Below are 19,162 nucleotides of genomic sequence, written 5' to 3'. Positions count from 1 at the left end.
AGCGCTTACAATGTCCAAATGTGAAAGGCAGCTGTTACCCCCAAACCAGAGACTCTCTTGTCTGGTCGTTGATATGGAGTAGAGGAGATGAAAAACTGGGTGAAGAGCCTTGGAGAGGTGGTAAAATTCCAAGTGACATGTAGTGGGAAAAGAGAGGAGAAATATATTGTGCAATATGTCAAATTTCCAAATGAAAGACTGAAGGAAATACACTTACAGTGTTGGATGCTATCTCTAGATGTAGCGCCTGGGCAGTATAATCCCCGCCTATGGATATAATGATGAAATCTTGGTCTGACCAAATCAGGTATGCATATGTAACATCAGGGCCGGCCTTAGGGTTGTGCGAGCTGTGCGGCTGCACAGATCACAAATGGGACTGGGATTATTGTAAAAAAATTCAAATAAAAGTGTGGAGGGGGCGGAGTTTACAGTGCGGCGGAGGCGGAGCTAAACTGATGGCGGAGGTGGGGCTAAACTGACGGTGGGGGTGGAGCTAAAAGTGCCGGTTAACTGCTGCAGGGGAAGCAAGAAGTTCCTGCACTGCCTCCACTCCTCCAGAATGAACAGAGGTAACTGTATGACTGTCTGTCTGTGTGTGTATGACTGTCTGCCTCTGTGTGTGTGTATGATTGTCGGTGTGTGTGTTTGTGTATGACAGTCTGCCTGTGTCTGTGTGTGTGACTGTCTGCCAGAGTCTGTGTGTGACTGTCTGCCTGTGTGTGTGTGTGTGTGTGTGACTGTCTGCCTGTGTGTGTGTGTGTGTGTGTGTGTGTATGTATGACTGGCTGCCTGTGTGTGTATGAGAGTCTGCCTGTGTCTGTGTGTGTGTATGACAGTCTGCCTGTGTGTGTGACTGTCTTCCAGAGTCTGTGTGTGTGACTGTCTGCCTGTGTGTGTGTGTGTGTGTGTGTGTGGCTGTGTGTGTGTGTGGCTGTGTGTGTGTGTGCCTGTGTGTGTGTGGCTGTCTGCCTCTGTGTGTTTGTGTGGCTGTCTGCCTGTGTGTGTGTGGCTGTCTGCCTGTGTGTGTATGGCCGCCTGCCTCTGTATGTATATGGCCCCCTGCCTTTGTGTGTTTGTGTGGCTGTCTGACTGTCTGTGTGTGACTGCCTCTGTGTGTGGCTTTCTGCCTGTGTGTGTGTGACTGCCTGCCTCTGTGTGTGTGACTGCCTGCCTCTCTGTGTGTGTGTATAGCCGCCTGCCTCTGTGTGTGTGTGTGTATGCCCGTCTGCCTGTGAAAATCACAGTGAGAAGCGCGGAAGCCCTCTAGCGGCTGTCAATGAGACAGCCACTAGAGGTTGGATTAACCCCATTATGCTATGTTTATAGAAAAAAAGGGTTAATCCTAGCTGGACCAGGCACCCAGACCACTTCATTAAGCTGAAGTGGTCTTGGTGCCTATAGTGGTCCTTTAATACACCCATCACACCTATCACATACACAGACAACACAAACATTACATCATACATGAATGACAGGGGGAGGGGGGCGCTGTGAAGATTTTTCGCACAGGGTGCCTAAAGGCCTAAGGCCGGCCCTGTGTAACATAAACACAAGAGCAAAAAATATATGCCTCCGCCAATCACTGCTTCCTAGTACCTCCCAATACTTCCAAGCACTCCAGCAGATGCCATCAGTACTGTAGACCCTTAGCCGCTGCAGCTTGGGTGGAGTCTCGCTAAACACCAAGTCAGGGATCCAGCTTTCAGTGGGTAGACCTCTCTTACTCCAGAGAGTATAGCAGGATAGGTCTTACAAGCGCTAGTGATATAGCTGATATAGCTGTTCCCTGCAATCACGATACAAGGCTCTGTGTTGAGGGTGAAGTTGAACTCTTTTAATGGCAGCCACAACTGGCCTTATATGCAGGTCCCCATGTGAGGGTTTCCAGTTAGATATTCCAGGGGCATTCCCCATTGGACCTGAGAGTATACTACAGCAAAAACATACACATGATTACATTGGCTCTCAGGTCCAGGACACTCCCACACAAAATAAGATAATCACTCCCCTGTGCCTTGGAGATAATTAAGTTAGGAATTATATTAAACTCAATTATCTCCAGGCACAGAAAACATACATTTTACAATACCCCACAAGTACCCCCAAAACAAATGTAAACCCCACAAATGTCATATCCCATGATAGCCCCGATCTGGGGGACCAAGATATCCTAATATCACCCAGATCGGTTCAGGAGTTCGGGGTTTCCATGGAATTCATAATTTGACCGACCGCACAAGAGGCTCGTGCCCAAAACAGTTCCAGAGAATCAGGGCTTGTGGTCGGTCTAGTTCGGTAGTTTAAAAACCTGTCACGTTTACATAGATTGATATGGAGCGCAACTGCAGATTTCTTAGGACTTAAATTGATGATTAGGAAAATTAGAGAATAATATAGGAATTGTATTTTTTAATATAGGAAAATACAGGTACTGTATCTTTAATTACTTCGCTGTTGGTTTAATTGGAGTAAGCAGCTTCCTATATACATGCAATCTAGCACATTGGTGTTTGCAAGTTTTTAGGGAAATGTAGAAACCTATAATTGAAGTTGTAACAAGAGAGATTCGTTTTGGGGTTAGAGATAGCAGGCCAGGAAGCAGCTGGTGCCTGAATGCTTAACAGACTTGAGAGCAGGCTGTAGCAGAAATGCTTAGCAGGCTTGAGAGAGGGTAAGCTCTTATCACAGATGAAACAATTGACTTAGCTTCCGGAGGGTGAAAAATCAGGTTCCCGGAGTTCTCCTCCGGGGAGGTTCTTTCTGAGACAGGATGAGAGAAGTCCAGATACTAGCCGTGGTCGAGGAGAGGAGAAGGAGGTTAGTTCGAGTTCCAGTCCGGTTCGGTACACAGGTAGGTTTGCAGAGAAACTTTTAGCCGGTTTGATATCGCGGTAACGCTGTTCAATAATCCAGCGTCTTGTATCTGGCGCGGTCGCATTATGTAGCGTGGCGAGACCGCGTCAGAGAGGAGGTGTGGTTAAACTCCGTCAACTCGGAAGAGAAAAGGAATTACCGGCAGTTGGGGCATCACAAAACTGAACAAACTACCAAACATAATCAATGGTCTTAACCTGGAGCTTGTTCTCCTCATCCAGACAAACGATTCCACCGAACAGTGCACCCAGACAAACGACTGCATTTAGAATCATTACCAAGTGTTAATAGGGTTTAACAAGCTCCCGGTGGTCTCTGGTTCTTTTTAAAGTATTTTAGCCAGGATCTATTGCAGGGGCCATAGTCCTGAGGCAGGAGGTTGGCAAGCAGGCCCGTCCAAGAACACGTGGCAGAGGAATTTCTGCCACAGTCAAGAAGTTGAAAATTAATAAATAGTATAAAAAAGCACTATCGCATTTGTTATAGCCTTCTACAGTGCATATGGTATTGAGTGGAATAATCCCCCTCTCTTGGGATATAGGTGCAGACTTCTTTCTATGTGTAGGTAAAACTCACATTTTTGAGAGTAAAAAGAAGGAATTGCTCAATCCAAAACACTTGGGTGGTATATTGCCCACCAAGGAAAATTATGTATTATAATCTGGAAAATCAGGAAGGTCCAGGAGTATAATATAGATTAAACTTTATTATTACTCACATAAATAAAAACAAATATAGGAAAAAGTATACAAAGCACAGCACATTTCATCGAATGTAGGGGTTCTCAACACAGTCCTCAAGGACCCCCTACCAGTCCAGGATTTATGGATTACCTGGGTGTGTCTAAGGTGTTTAGAAAAAGAAAGGTAGTCCCTAAATCCTGGACTGGTAGGGGGTCCTTGAGGACTGGGTTGAGAACCCCTGAGCTAATGGATAAGCTTTTTTCAAGTGCATTGCAGGGAAATGGGACCTGTAAGAATTCATAACCTTTACTACTGAAAGGTTAGTACAAATAAAAATAAAATCTTTTTGTTTGATATTTTTTACCTAAATCCAAATTGTAAAAACAATAGGAAAACACTCCAATAATGTTACATTACATCCACAAAAAACTGCAATTCGTGTTAACAACAAAATCTATTTCAAACTCAAGGAAATCGGTCTCGATGAAAATGCTTGTTCTTGGGTAGAACATTGGCTTAAAAACAGAATACAAAGAGTTGTCGTTAATGGTAAATTTTCAAGCTGGACAGAGGTGGCAAGTGGTGTCCCTCAGGGGTCTGTTCTGGGACCCCTTCTATTTAACATTTTTATAAATGATCTTGAAGACAGCATTGAAAGTCATGTTTCAGTGTTTGCAGATGACACAAAACTTTGTAAAATAATACAATGTGAGCAAGATATTACTTTGCTGCAGAAGGATTTAGATAGACTGGAGGACTGGGCACTCAAATGGCAGATGAAATTTAATGTTGAAAAATGCAAAGTTATGCACTTCGGCGTAAAGAATACACAAGCAACGTATACCCTTAATGGAAGCGAATTAGGGATAACAACACACGAAAAGGACTTGGGAATTGTTATAGACAACAAACTATGCAACAATGTGCAATGTCAATCCGCAGTGGCCAAGGCCAGTAAGGTATTGTCATGCATGAAAAAGGGCATTCATTCTCGGGACGAGAATATCATTTTGCCTCTCTATAAATCACTGGTAAGACCACATATTGAATATGCTGTGCAATTTTGGGCACCTGTTCTAAAGAAGGATATCATGGCACTAGAAAAAGTGCAGAGGCGGGCTACAAAATTAATAAAAGGAATGGAACATATCAGCTATGAAGAAAGGTTAACAAATTTAAACCTATTTAGTTTAGAAAAACGTCGCCTGAGAGGGGATATGATAACATTATACAAATATATTCGGGGCCAATACAAACCATTGTGTGGAAATCTATTCACAAACCGGACTTTACATAGGACACGAGGCCATGCGTTTAGACTGGAAGAAAGAAGATTTCGTCTAAGGCAAAGGAAAGGTTTTTTTACTGTAAGAACAATCAGGATGTGGAATTCTCTGCCTGAAGAAGTGGTTTTATCAGAGTCCATACAGATGTTCAAACAGCTACTAGATGCATACTTGCAAAGACAGAATATTCAAGGATATAATCTTTCAATGTAGGGTAATAACTGCTTGATTCAAGGATAAATCTGACTGCCATTCTGGGGTCAATAAGGAATTTTTTGTCCTAGCTTGTTGCAAAATTGTGCTTCAAACTGGGGTTTTTTTTTTTGTTTTGTTTTTTTCTCTTTTGGATCAACAGCAAAAAACAGGTGTGAGGAAGGCTGAACTTGATGGACGCAAGTCTCTTTTCAGCTATCTAACTATGTAACTATGTAACTATTGGAAAATCTTTTGTAGTCCTTTGGAGAACTCTTCCACACTCGCAGATTATTTTTAATACCTACAGATACACAAATATAATGAGAAGGCAACTTCTTACCAGAACAAATCCAATCATCTATTATAAAATGTACAACATATCCTTCCCATTGACATAATTCCTATGTGAAAAGCCAAAAGGTCAAGTAAGGATTGAAAATATTTCACTGTCGCTTTCTTTTTAACATATAATCAAACTGAATCAATAGTTATTCCTAGAAATTGTCCACAAGCAGGTTTGACTGTCTTTTCAGCAGCCAATGGAATGCCAGCCTTTTTACAGATGGTGCTCAATAATTTTTTACATTCAGTACCTTGAGCTGTGCCAATAAATAAAAAAAATGCATCAAAATAATGAAAAATTGAAAATAAACTCAGGGGTGGGGGCCAGGGGGGGACAGTTGGTCCCCCATTGTGATTTATGGCCCCCACCCACCGCACAAGGGTTGGGGCGGGGAGGGGAGGACCGTAGGTCTCCCCCCTCATTATTTTTATGACCCCCCACGCAACGCTCACAGTTGGGGGCGGGGGGAGGACAGTAGGTCCCCCCCTTATTGTTTACTCAATGATGACAAATAGGGGGCGGATCGAACATCGCATATGTTTGCCCGCGGTGGCGAACGTGAACATGCTATGTTCGCCAGGAACTATTCGCTGGCAAATAGTTCGGGACATCACTACTGTTAATCATTTCTCATAGAAAGTCATAAAAAGCACACTATAACAGAAAAATAATAGTTTTAATTAATTCTGCACATTACAGTAAAAATTGTATTTATGTTACTTTAATGATATTGAAATATTTTTTAAACCTGTGCTAAGGGTGCAAAAAACAATATGTTTGATAATTCTATAGCGCCAGTGCTCACATAAAAGATATTACCGTATTTATCGGCGTATAACACGCACCGGCGTATAACACGCACCTCATTTTTAGAAGGAAATTCCAGGAAATTTCCCCCCCTCCCATAGTATCCCCCCCCTCATCCCATAGTGTCGTTCCCCCCTTTCCATAGTATTCTCCCCCCTTTCCATAGTATTCTCCCCCCCACCTTAGTATTCTCCACCCCCTCCCATAGTATTCTCCCCCCCTCATCCCATAGTGTTCCCCCCCTCATCCCATAGTGTCCCCCCTCTCATCCCATAGTGTCACCCTCTCATCCCATAGTGTCCCCCCTTTCCACAGTATTCCCCCCCCCCTTCATAGTATTCTCCCCCCCTCCCATAGTATTCTCCCCCCCTCCCATAGTATTCTTCCCCACCCCCTCCCATAGTATTCTACCCCCTTCCCCTCCCATAGTATTCTCCCCCCTTCCTCTCCCATAGTATTCTCCCCCCCTTCCCCTCCCATAGTATTCTCCCCCCTTCCCCTCCCATAGTATTCTCCCCCCTTCCCCTCCCATAGTATTCTCCCCCCTTCCCCTCCCATAGTATTCTCCCCCCTTCCCCTCCCATAGTATTCTCCCCCCTTCCCCTCCCATAGTATTCTCCCCCTTCCCCTCCCATAGTATTGTCCCCCTTTCCCCTCCCATAGTATTGTCCCCCCTTCCCCTCCCATGCACTTTCCCTTGTCCCATCATTACTTACCTGTCTTGAAGAGTGGGCCGGCTTCACAGCGCGCACCGCGGTACAGGAACTTCAATTTCGAGTTCCGGTTTCCGGCGGGACTGAAAGGAAGTGTGCACACAATAGTGTCCACACTTCCTTTCAGTCCCGCCGGAAACCGGAACCTGAAATTGAAGTTCCAGTACCGCGGTGCGCGCTGAACACCGCCAGCGCTTCAAGACAGGTAAGTAATTATAGGATATCGGCGTATAACACGCACCCACGATTTCCCCCCTATTTTCAGGGGGAAAAAGTGCGTGTTATACGCCGATAAATACGGTATATACAGGGTTTTTACTAAAATGAGAATTCAAAGTGAATTTAAAATTGAAGGCCAAAATAGCATAGTGTAAGGGTTTAGCGGAGGGACCCTTAGATGCAGCAAGAGCTGTAGACAAGTTTAAATATTTTGCACTGCAGTACAGACAAGGTTGAGGCAGGGAGAAGGTCAGACAAGGCAGAGGGTCAGTTCAGGTAGCGTAGGTTCAAAGTCAGTAAATCAGGCAGAGCGTCAATATCAGGAACGCAGTTATCAGGATAGTAGGTAATAGTACTGTGAGCACAGTATATCTGAGCACTCAGGAGGCCTACCAGGTGTTCTTTTATAGGGAGAGGAGAGGCACCTCCCTCCTCAGTGTTTTCAGGTGTGGTGTGGCACTTTAATTGAAATGAGGCTCCTAGTCCTTTAAACGACGGTGTGTGTGCGCACGCAAGCCTAAGAAGCATTCAGCGTGTGAGCGGCGTCTTTGAAGAGAAGTCCTGGCCTTGTGGTACGCGGTGGCATGCTGCATAATGGGCATGTGAGTGCCCATGGAGTCTTGCTGGAGGTCTTGCATGTCGTCCTCGATGCAGGGAGGCTTGCGGTATGGAGGAGCCGACCGCATGGAGATGCAGCAAGGGAGAACCAGTTAAGTGCACAGCGGGGGGTCCTGACACATAGTCACCTACGCTTCAAGTTCTATTACTAGGCCTAAAATTCTCTTATGAGTCTCACTTTAGTGAATAACCCTGTTAATTTATAGGTTCCATAAAATAACATCAGATAGGGAGAAGAAGTTCTTCTGAGATTCTATTCATCAGTCTGATCTCACCTTAGTATTCTGTCACCTTTTAAGCTACTAATGGAAATCAAGAATGAATTATTGTATTTGGTGATAATGTTTGTCAATGTATAACACAACTGACTTGGTCTGATTGTAGGTCTGATTGAGCAGAGAGACTCACTACCTCTGATAGAACTTTTAGCTGTGGTTGGGGATTGGCCAGTTGCTTCCACAGATTGGAATCTCACCAAAGGTAATGCTGCTTAATTAATCTGAAAATAACTGTTGAGTGCACCACTAATAGTGTACCCAAAGTAGAGAAAGGCTTATCTAAAATTTAGTAACATTGGCTATTTTTGATAAAATATACACATATTTAAACTAATATCTATAAAATATTGCAAAATGTGTCAAATGTTATAGCGCAAACAGTTAAAAGCATATTTGACTTGCAACCTATTGTGAACTGGGCAATTGTACTCAATGATTCTTCCCTAAATTTTGTATTATCAAATAGACAAACGTTAATTAAATATGTGCATTATGAGTTGCTATTTAATCAAGTAGCTCATCGGTATCAAGAAAGGGTCACACTTTGACCGAATTTCAATTCTTACATCTATATATTTTCATGTTTTTGGTACACTATGGACCTTTGTAGGGTGTGGTAATGTGGAATATATGTTAAAATATTCCTAAAACATATACTTTAATCATTTATGACCATCTTTTAATAGCTAGCTCAATAGAACAGAAATTATGTCTTACATTTGCTTACCGTTACCCACACAAATTTCTACAATAATTATGTTATTCACTAAACTGGGTGGGGATGTTGAAGAATTGACAAACTGCACATTTTGGGCCAAAAAAAAGTGAAAATGGGGGAAGAACTTCTATGTTGTATATTTTCCACTTCTAGTAGAAGAAAGTGTTGCTAAATTATCTCTATCGTTTTTATTTAATAGAGTCTGGATGGAGTTTGGAAGAAAAAATGTCCCTTTTGAACTTTAGATTTAACAAAAGAGTCCTCGTTGACATGTTTGTATGGAACGATGATCGTGAGTCCAGCAAGAACATTATTTATGTAAGGAAAATGTAAACTTTTTTTTTATTTTAACATTTTTGTTCATTAGTTCATTCTTGTAAATTCATTAAAATGGTAGCCTTATGTGAAATTATCATATTAAAGGGTACCAAATTAGGAAACGATTACTAAACAGCTCTCTAATTTGGTTTCATATCCTTAGATATTTGCAATCCCATTTGAGGATACCAAATTAGGGAGTTATCTACTAAACAGTTCACCAAATTGGTATCCTTAAATACTTTCAATTCCATGTCAAGGAACCAAATTAGGGAGCTATCTAAAAAAAACAGCCAAAACAAAATTAAGAAAAGGACTTTTGTTAATTTAAAATTTGCAGCTGTTTAGTAGACAGCCCCCTAATTTTGTCTCCTTATATGGGGATGCTATAGTTGCCTATTCAACACAGCTCTGTCCCTAATTTGGTAACATAAAATATTGCAGTTCCACATACGATTTCCAAAGTAGAGACTTATCTACTTATCTAAAACACAGAAATCTTTGACGGTAATCAAGGCATTCCATTTTTCTGAATGGAAATGGAAAACCAAAAATATTGGACGAATTTCGACCGAAATGAAACAAATCGACTAACAAACTAAATTCTATTCAGCCAAAATGAAATTTATTTTTTTATCAAATTCATTCAGATTAACCAAAATGTTCACATGTACGACTGGTCTAGGTCACTTGAATGCCGAGAAGTGCCTACGTTAATGGTTCATTTTTTTTTTTCTAAATGTAATGGAAATATTGACACTGTTATGGAAACAATTTGTTTAACCCCTTAAGGACCAAGCTTCTGGAATAAAATGGAATCATGACATGTCACACATGTCATGTGTCCTTAAGGGGTTAATTTTCAAAAAAGGACAAAATGAAAACAAGAAAGTATTGCAATAAAGCTCATGCAGTGCAGTTTTGCTCATATACATGTTATCGTTTTATAAGTTTTGTTGGATAGTTACTTAGGCTTAGAAACATTGAATGTGATGGCAGATAAGAATCATTTGGCCTATCTAGCCTGCCCAATTTTCTAAATACTCTAATTAGTCCCTGGCCTTATCTTAAGTCTAGGATAGTCTTCTAGGATGCCTATCCCACGCATGCTTAAACTCCTTTACTGTGTTAACCAATACCACTTCAGCTGGAAGGCTATTTCATGCATCCACTACCCTCTCAGTAAAGTAATACTTCCTGAGCGTAAAAAAATCATCTAATGGGTATGTGCAAAGTTGCAATTAATTTGGAGCAAGTTAATGGGCTGATCTCTATTCAGTGAGTTGACAACCAATATAGTAATGATATACTTAATTCACTTAATTGTGGCAAAAAATAACTATTTCTGGGACAAAGTGCTAAATGCTGGGAGACACGTAGTTTTCACACTTAATTGCACTTACTTTTTGATATTTATAAATCATAGTGTCTATTAACCAGAAATTTTACTGAAATAATATTATTTTTCTTTAGATTGACCAACCAAGCCTAGGAATGCCTTCGAGGGATTATTACTTTAATAGTGGAAATTATAAAAGGGTAAGTAATTTCAAATTGTAAGAGGGCATCCCTGGGACTTACTAAAAGTAAATCTGAACATTTTTTTCATTTGTAAGTTATTATACATCAATCATTCATTGATGGGATAAGTAGTTTATACCCACAGACAAGTTACAGTCATCATATAGCTATATACCTATAGTTGATCATCATTATTAGTGACCGCATTTCCATAGATTTTTGAGGATAATATTTCCTATGAAGTTCTTCTTTATTAAATGAGTGAGCAGATGTATAATGGGAGGGGAACAACATGTGTAAAGGGAAAAGCGATTTAACCATATTCATATACAGCACTGAAAGGCCATGGTGTCACCGACTCTTGGCTCACCCCTGGGAGTGCAATAATAAGATACAATTATATGGAAAAATATACCTTTCACATTAATAAAAGGCCTTGTGGTACCTCTATTTTAGTCGGTGTATTCAGCTTCAATAGTTAGTCAGACTAAAGGGAATTTTCTGTTTTTACAAATATCTTAACTTTTTTCACTTTTTCTGCTCTCTAGATTTAGCATATGAAATACATAAATTAGCACATGGGGAGAAACCAGCAGAGTGTGTACTTTTGTGTCAATCTATTTATTAGTGCATAAGGGAGGTTAAAGCGACACTGTCATGCCAAAGGTACCTTTCTCCAACTGGTTCCTCTTTTCTTCCTCTTTCATAATCTGATCTTCTTTTCTTCCTATCTTATCTAATTTGCAAAGTAGTAGGGACTACTTTGTCTTATGTATTTTTCCTATGGTTGACTCTCTTTGACCAAAAGAGGAGCTTAAATGGACACTATAGTCACCCAGACCACTTCAGCTCAATGAAGTGGTCTGGGTGCCAGGTCCCCCAGGTTTTAACCCTTCAGATGTAAACAAAGCAGTTTCAGAGAAACTGCTATGTTTACATTGCAGGGTTAATCCAACCTCTAGTGGCTGTCTTCCTGACAGCCGCTAGAGGCGCTTCTGCGACGCTGTATGCAAAATTGGCATCCAGCGTGCAGAACGTCTTAGGAAAGCATTGAGAAATGCTTTCCTATGGACTGTTTGAATGCGCGCATGGCTCTTGAGGGTGGGGGGTCACTATAGTGATACTTTAAGTCCTCTCCATTTCCTGTGGTCAAAGAAATTGTATTCACAATACTCACCCTCCTCCTTGACACAGGAAATGTAGCTGACTTAAGCTCCTTCTTTGGTCAAAGAAAGTCAAGTGTAGGAAAAATACATAAGACAAATTAGTCCCTACTTTATCTTATATTTTAAAGAGAACTAGATCATAATTAAAGAAAATAAGAACAGATTTTGAGAGAGGAAGAGAAGATGAAACAATAAGAGAAAGGCATGTGCGGCATGGCAGTGACGGTTTAATATGTAGATCAGTAGGGATACACCACTATAGCCAAACTCAGTGATTTTGTTTGGGCACATCCTAGTTAAAAAGGATTATGTAAAAGCACTCCTTGTACAAGGATGTTGGTAGAACGTTGGTGTTTTATATGGGTTTATTATCAATTGATGCAACCTAGTTTAGAGATATGATTATATTTCTAGAGATGTGATTATTTATTATTTTTTCCTTTTTATACCATTTGACTGTGTAACCTACTAGTATCATTAAAGTTTATATCTCCACCATGTCGGCCTGTATTTGTGTAATGTAGCTCTGCCATGCCGACGTTTATTGATGTAATGTAGCCCAAAGCTCAATAATGCAAAAGGGTAGTCAATCCACAACAAGCAGAGAGTGGAGTCTAAATGTTAGCCCTGCAATCTGTGTAGAACGGAACACAGAAAGTTCTCCTAGTGGCAGTCATAGTAACTGCCGCTAGTGGTGGTCTTATTCAGTCTTTCTCAGAAAATAAGTATTTACAGTGCTCAGCCTGCAGAGACAGTCTCTATGCCCCAGAAACAATAGATGCACCTCTAGTGGTTCTGCTGTCTATAGTTTCCCTTTAAATGTGGAATATGATTTAACAAGAAATAATTTGGGGACCTATTCACAAAACAGTGAATTCTGTTTAACTGATAACTAACAAAATTTATACCAAAAATAGAAAGGGCTTATTTCCAGACTTATTAGTACAGAGCAGTGATTGCGCAGTATTGATTACCAGTACAATTTATTGCAGTAACTGGACAGTACATTGAGTATCTTGGAAACAGCCTGGAGTTGCTAATTTTACCTTGATTCATCATAGTGATTATAGGCTTCTCAGTAACTGATTGTGTTGGGCATAGTAACATGCCATAATTTTGAAAAAAAAAAAATACCTGTGTAATTGAATTATATTTTTCCCAGCATAATTACATCGCCCCTAGTTTTCTAGGTCTGTTGTCAGTTTACCAAAGCTTATTGTTTAGTAAACAGTCAACAAAATGTAACAAGACTCCGGTTAGACATTTTACTTGCATTGTGCAACTTCAGTTAATTATGTTAGTTATGCTGTTTTATTCTTAATTCCTTTTCTTTAGTTTATTTATTTATTTATTTATATTTTATTTATTTTAATATTAGTTTAACATGGGAAGATGTAGGTGACCTTGTACTGTCACGCACCCTTGTTGTCCACCCAGAGAACTGTTCTCGCTCACTATGATGGACTATGGATGAAATTCTATAAAAAATAAATAAAAAAAGATAAAAAAAAAAAAAAAATAGTTTAACAATACATTTGCCCCCAAATCCCACATTTTGTCACTTAACCCCAATACGCAGCTCCGGTAATAGATTAAAGTCATCACTATCAATGATTAGTGGACCTATATGCACCGGACTTTTTATTATACACGTTGTCTACATTAAGCTAATTGCCAGCTGTTCAAGTTTTGGTAGAAAACTGACAATTCAATTATCACTTCCAGAAACCACTGCTGTGTAGTTTTGTGAGATGAGCACTCCTATCTAGAATGCTATAGGAGCCTCACTACTGACGGAGCCACTTCCTTGTTTTGTTAGAACTTACTTTAACCCCTTAATGAGACAACTTCTGGAATAAAAGGGAATCCTGACAGAATATTTCCGTCATGTGTCCTTAAGGGGTTCAGCTGCAAAACTTAAAACGCAAGCTTCTTTTTCATTTTTATGACTTTTTTTGATTTATTGATTGATTATCTAATACATATTTTATAATGTAATATCTAAATAATCCACTCAACATGAGTGCATGGAGGGTCCCTTTAATCGTTCTTAAATTGAAAGCCAATGTATTAGATCTTCTTTTTCACTCTTTCTACAACCATCTATTTATATCAAATTTTGCAAAGTATCTACTTGCATATTACAAAATGTGGATACACTCCATGTAATTGCAGTAATGAATGCACATCATAGATCAGAAGGAATAAAACATGGTATTTAAGCCAGCTGCACTGACATGCTCTCAGCTTCCTGTTGTTTATGGGTTTCTTGCATTGGACTTTGCAGGAGGCCAGGAACATACCTGCAGTGAATATCTAAACAGGATATAAACACAGGATATAAAGAAATATGTCATTTAACAGTAGTCATCATTTTAAATCATTCTGCCACTGAAAAATTACAAAATAGATTTAAGAAAATTATAGTTAAATTTACCATATGATTATTTGAATAAAAATTAACTGTTGGATCTATTCACTACACACGGATTTAGTTCAAAATAGTTTTGTTGCAGGAATTTTCTATATACACTGAACAAAATTATAAACGCAACACTTTTGTTTTTGCCCCCATTTTTCATGAGCTGAACTCAAAGATCTAAGACTTTTTCTATGTACACAAAAGGCCTTTTTCTCTTAAATATTTTTCACAAATCTGTCTAAATCTGTGTTAGTGAGCACTTCTCCTTTGCCGAGACAATCCATCCACCTCACAGGTGTGACATATCAAGATGCTGATTAGACAGCATGATTATTGCAAAAGTGTGCCTTAGGCTGGCCAAAATAAAAGGCCACTCTAAAATGTGCAGTTTTATCACACAGCACAATGCCACAGATGTAGCAAGTTTTGAGGGAGAGTGCAATTGGCATGCTGACTGCAGGAAAGTCCACCAGAGCTGTTGCCCGTGAATTGAATGTTCATTTATCTACCATAAGCCGTCTCCAAAGGCGTTTAAGAGAATTTGGCAGTACATTCAAGAGGCATCACAACCGGCCGCAGACCACGTGTAACCACACCAGCCCAGGACCTCCACATCCAGAATCTTCACCTCCAAGATCATCTGAGACCAGCAGCCCGGACAGCTGCTGCAACAATCGGTTCGCATAACCAAAGAATTTCTGCACAAACTGTCAGAAACCGTCTCAGGGAAGCTCATCTGCATGCTCGTCGTTCTCACCGGGGTCTTGACCTGACTGCTGTTCGTCGTTGTAACCGACTTGCAAATGCTCACATTCAATGGCGTCTGGCACTTTGGAGAGCTGTTCTCTTCACGGATAAATCCCGGTTTTCAATGTACAGGGCAGATGGCAGACAGCGTGTATGGTGTTGTGTGGGTGAGCAGATGGCTGATGTCAACATTGTGGATCGAGTAGCCCATGGTGGCCGTGAAGTTATAGTATGGGCAGGCGTATGTTATGGACAACAAACACATGTGCATTTTATTGATGGCATTTTGAATGCACAGAGATACCGTGAAGAGATCCTGAGGCACATTGTTGTGCCATTCATCCACGACCACCACCTCATGTTACATCATGATAATGCACGGCCCCATGTTGCAAGGATCTGTACACAATTCCTGGAAGATGAAAACATCCCAGTTCTTGCATGGCCAGCATACTCACCTTACATGTCACCCATTGAGCATGTTGCTCAATGGGATGCTCTGGATCGGTGTATAAGACAGCATGTTCCAGGTCCTGTCAATATCCAGCAACTTCGCCCAGCCATGAAGAGGAGTGGACCAACATTCCACAGGCCACAATCAACAACTTGATCAACTCTACGAGAAGGAGATGTATTGCACTGCGTGAGGCAAATGGTGGTCACACCAGATACTGACTGGTTTTCGAACCCCCCCCCCCTCGCCCCCCCTCCCCCCCCCCGGCCCCCTCAATACAGTAAAACTCCACATTTTAGAGTGGCTTTTTATTGTGGTCAGCCTAAGGCACACCTTTTACAATAATCATGCTGTCTAATCAGCATCTTGGTATGCCACACCTGTTCAGTGTATTTATATGTTTTTTCCATATTTTGTCAAAAAGTTGTTAAATTTGATCTTCAATGCACTTGAATTCAGCATTTAGTGAAGAAACCACTGTGTCATGTTGAAGGTGTTCAGAGTTCAGATAATTATTTTATAAAATATGACAAAGATGCAGTATCGGATACCTTAAAGCAGCACTGTCACTTGTGAAATCTTCAAGCTCTTCTTCCTCACCACCAACATATTCCTCTTCATCTGTTTTTTCAATTCTCAGAGACTTCCATGCAGCAAAAGTTCAAAATGAGGGTTTTCTAGAAAATCCCTGTACACCAGCAGATCCTACATCAATCTTATTTTATTAATTTATTCAATGAGATGTCAAAGGCCAAAATAGTGGAATAAAATTTTTTTTTAAACCTGACCTTTTTGTTTTTCAAAAATTTGAAATCCCCTGTTAATTTCATAACAATTTTCTTTTTAATGAATAACTGTGAAGTAGAGGAGTAGTGAAACAGAATGGGGGGAGGGGGGGCATGTGTGTATGAGTTAGTATCTGTGTGTGTATAGGTCAGTAAATACAAGTTTAGACCACCCAAGTGCAGTGTGTAAAGGATAAAAAATATATAAAAGGATAGTTACTTCCTTTTTCTCGGTCAGGTACAGGGCCGGTGCAAGGATTTTTGCCGCCCTAGGCAAAAAAAAATTGCCGCCCCTCCATATGTCCTGCCCACCATGTGACATCACAATGCCCCGCCCATATGCTCTGCCATATGGGCCAACGCCAGTCTTCACAAAGTGTCTTTTATCTGAAAAGACAGTGTGTTTACATTAAAAAGCCTACAGGCACAGGCTATAGACACCAGAACCACTACATTATGCTGTAGTGCTTCTGGTGACTATAGTATCCATTTAATGTGAGGTAAATTAGAGATTAGTGCCACTAATAAAATATTGGATTGCCTACTTACCACCAGATGAGGACAAGAGGCTGATGATGGGCTCAGTCTGGCTCCACAGGTCTGGTGTAGAAGAGGCTCTCTGGAGACTGTTTTTAACAGTGCTCACAACAATTAACGAACAGGAAGCAGCTCCATTTTTTAGGGCCCTTACACAGTTTAAGGTCTGGGCCCCCAGGGGGCATACGCCTACAATGCCCACCCATAAATCCACCTACATGGCCCATCCATGAGTTGGGGATGTTTTATGTGTGCAATTTGTGTAAGGGATGTAGTGTGTTTATATGGGATGTAGTGTGTGTTTGCGTGTAAGGAATGCAAGGTATGTTTCTGTGTGTGTGTGTGTGTGTGTGTGTGTAAGGGGTGCAAGGTTTGTTTCTGTGTATGTAATTGAATGCAGTGTGTGTCTGTAAGGGGTGCATTAATTATGTAAGAGAACGTAAGGGATGTATTGTGTGTTTCGGGTGTGTCTGTGTGTGAGTAGGAATGCATTGTATGTTTCTGTGTGTGTGTGTGTGTGTGTGTGTCACTTAGTGCTATCCCTTGGCCCCCTGTCCCTCTGCAGTCCCCCCTTGGTGGTCTTCTCACTCCCCTCTCCCCCCCTTAGTGGTCCTCCCTCTCCCAAACCCCTTAGTAGACCTTCCCCTACTCTCACCACCCCCATTAGTGGTAATCTCACCCCCTTAGTGGTCCTTACCCTCCTTCCCTCTCCTTAGTAGTCCTCCCTCCTTACCCCCCTTTGGTGGTCCTTCCCCCCCCCTTAGTGGTCCTCCCTCTCCCAAACCCCTAGTGGACCTCCCCTCCTCCTCCCTCAATGGTCCTTACCTTCCCACCCCTGTTCCCCCTGTGTTCCTTCACCCCCCTCCCCCAGTGGTCCAGACTCACCCCTCCCCCAGTGGTCCTTACCCTCCCCTCCCCTCCCCTAGTGGTTCTTGCTCCCCCCTCCCCTCCCCTCCCCTACTGGTCCTTACCTTCCCCTCCCCTACTGGTCCTTACCTTCCCCTCCCCTACTGGTCCTTCCTCCCCCCTCCCCTCCCCTAGTAGTCCTTATCCTCCCCTCCCCTAGTGGTCCTTATCCCCCCTCTCCCTCCCTCCCCTAGTGGTCCTTATCCTCCCTCCCCTCCCATAGTGGTCCTTACCCCCCTCATGGTCCTTACCCCCCCAGTGGTCCTTACCCACCCCCAGTGGTCCTTATCCCCCCTCTCCCTCCCCTAGTGGTTCTTATCCTCCCTCCCCTCCCCTAGTGGTCCTTCCCCCCCCCCATGGTCCTTACCCCCCCAGTGGTCCTTAACCCCCCGGTCCTTACCCACCCCCAGTGGTCCTTATCCCCCCCTCTCCCTCCCTCCCCTAGTGGTCCTTATCCCCCCTCCCTCCCCTAGTGGTCCTTACCCTCCCCTAGTGGTCCTTACCCCCCTCGTGGTCCTTACCCCCCCTCGTGGTCCTTACCCACCCCCAGTGGTCCTTATCCCCCCTCTCCCTCCCTCCCCTAGTAGTCCTTTCCCCCCCTCATGGTCCTTACCCCCCCAGTGGTCCTTACCCCCCCTGGTCCTTACCCACCCCCAGTGGTCCTTATCCCCCCTAGTGGTCCGTTATCCCCCCCTCCCCTAGTGGTCCATTATCCCCCCGTCCCTCCCCTAGTGGTCCGTTATCCCCCCTCCCTCCCCTAGTGGTCCGTTATCCCCCCCTCCCCTAGTGGTCTGTTATTCCCCCCCCAGTTCCCCTAGTGGTCCGTTATTCCCCCCCCTCCCTCCCCTAGTGGTCCGTTATTCCCCCCCCCCTCCCTCCCCTAGTGGTCCATTATTCCCCCCCCCCGTAGTGGTCCGTTATTCCCCCCTCCCTCCCCTAGTGGTCCCTATACCCCCCCTCCCCCCTCCCATAGTGGCCCTTACCCTCCCCTCCTGCCCATGTAGCATGGCCGGGCGGCGCGGAACGCGGGACAGGAACCTCTGTTTCCTGTACCCGGCCGCCGGCGGAATGACAGGAAGCGCTCACTGATTGCTCACTTCCTGTCATTCCGCCGGCGGCCGGGTACAGGAAACAGAGGTTCCTGTCCCGCGTTCCGCGCCGCCCGGCCACGCTACATGGAGAGACCGGCAGGAGGGAGCGCTCTGCGCTTCCCTCCTGCCGGTCACTCAAACCCGGCCGCCCTCCATGGAGCAGTGCTGCACCGCCTGGGGCTTGTACGCTCATAGGGGATTAACGTAAATTTACAAATAGCCCCTTCTTTATATGTCACACTCACAAAATTGAAGTAGTTTTCAAGCCCATCAATTGAGTAGATTTTTACGAATTCCTCGTAGTTAGAATAGTGGATATTGCATGTAAAAGATAGAAGATAGCATAGTATAGCACTGTTGCAAAAATATAAATCAGCTTTTAATGGTTGCACTTACAATATAAAAGATGTAAAAAGGCCCATCAGTACAATTCTGTTTATCCCATCAATACAGAGAACGAAGTCCTTGTAGAAATGTC

General features: G+C 42.6%; 1 protein-coding gene across 3 annotated transcripts in view; it reads left to right on the top strand.

Annotated features, from left to right (window-relative positions):
• Nucleotides 1-19,162, top strand: part of MMEL1 (membrane metalloendopeptidase like 1) — a 325,883-nt gene that overhangs the window by 239,266 nt on the left and 67,455 nt on the right. For all 3 annotated transcript variants that reach the window (XM_063435947.1, XM_063435946.1, XM_063435945.1), the window contains exons 6-8: nucleotides 8,126-8,221; nucleotides 8,937-9,055; nucleotides 10,529-10,594. In XM_063435947.1, the coding sequence (XP_063292017.1) occupies nucleotides 8,126-8,221; nucleotides 8,937-9,055; nucleotides 10,529-10,594 (281 nt within the window). The remainder of the gene's footprint in view (nucleotides 1-8,125; nucleotides 8,222-8,936; nucleotides 9,056-10,528; nucleotides 10,595-19,162) is intronic.

Source organism: Pelobates fuscus, chromosome 11 (assembly GCF_036172605.1).
Source record: "Pelobates fuscus isolate aPelFus1 chromosome 11, aPelFus1.pri, whole genome shotgun sequence".
In the NCBI taxonomy this organism is placed as follows: domain Eukaryota; kingdom Metazoa; phylum Chordata; class Amphibia; order Anura; family Pelobatidae; genus Pelobates; species Pelobates fuscus.
The sequence above is the reverse complement of the archived record's forward strand: the minus strand, read 5'-3'. Positions and strand labels throughout refer to the sequence as shown.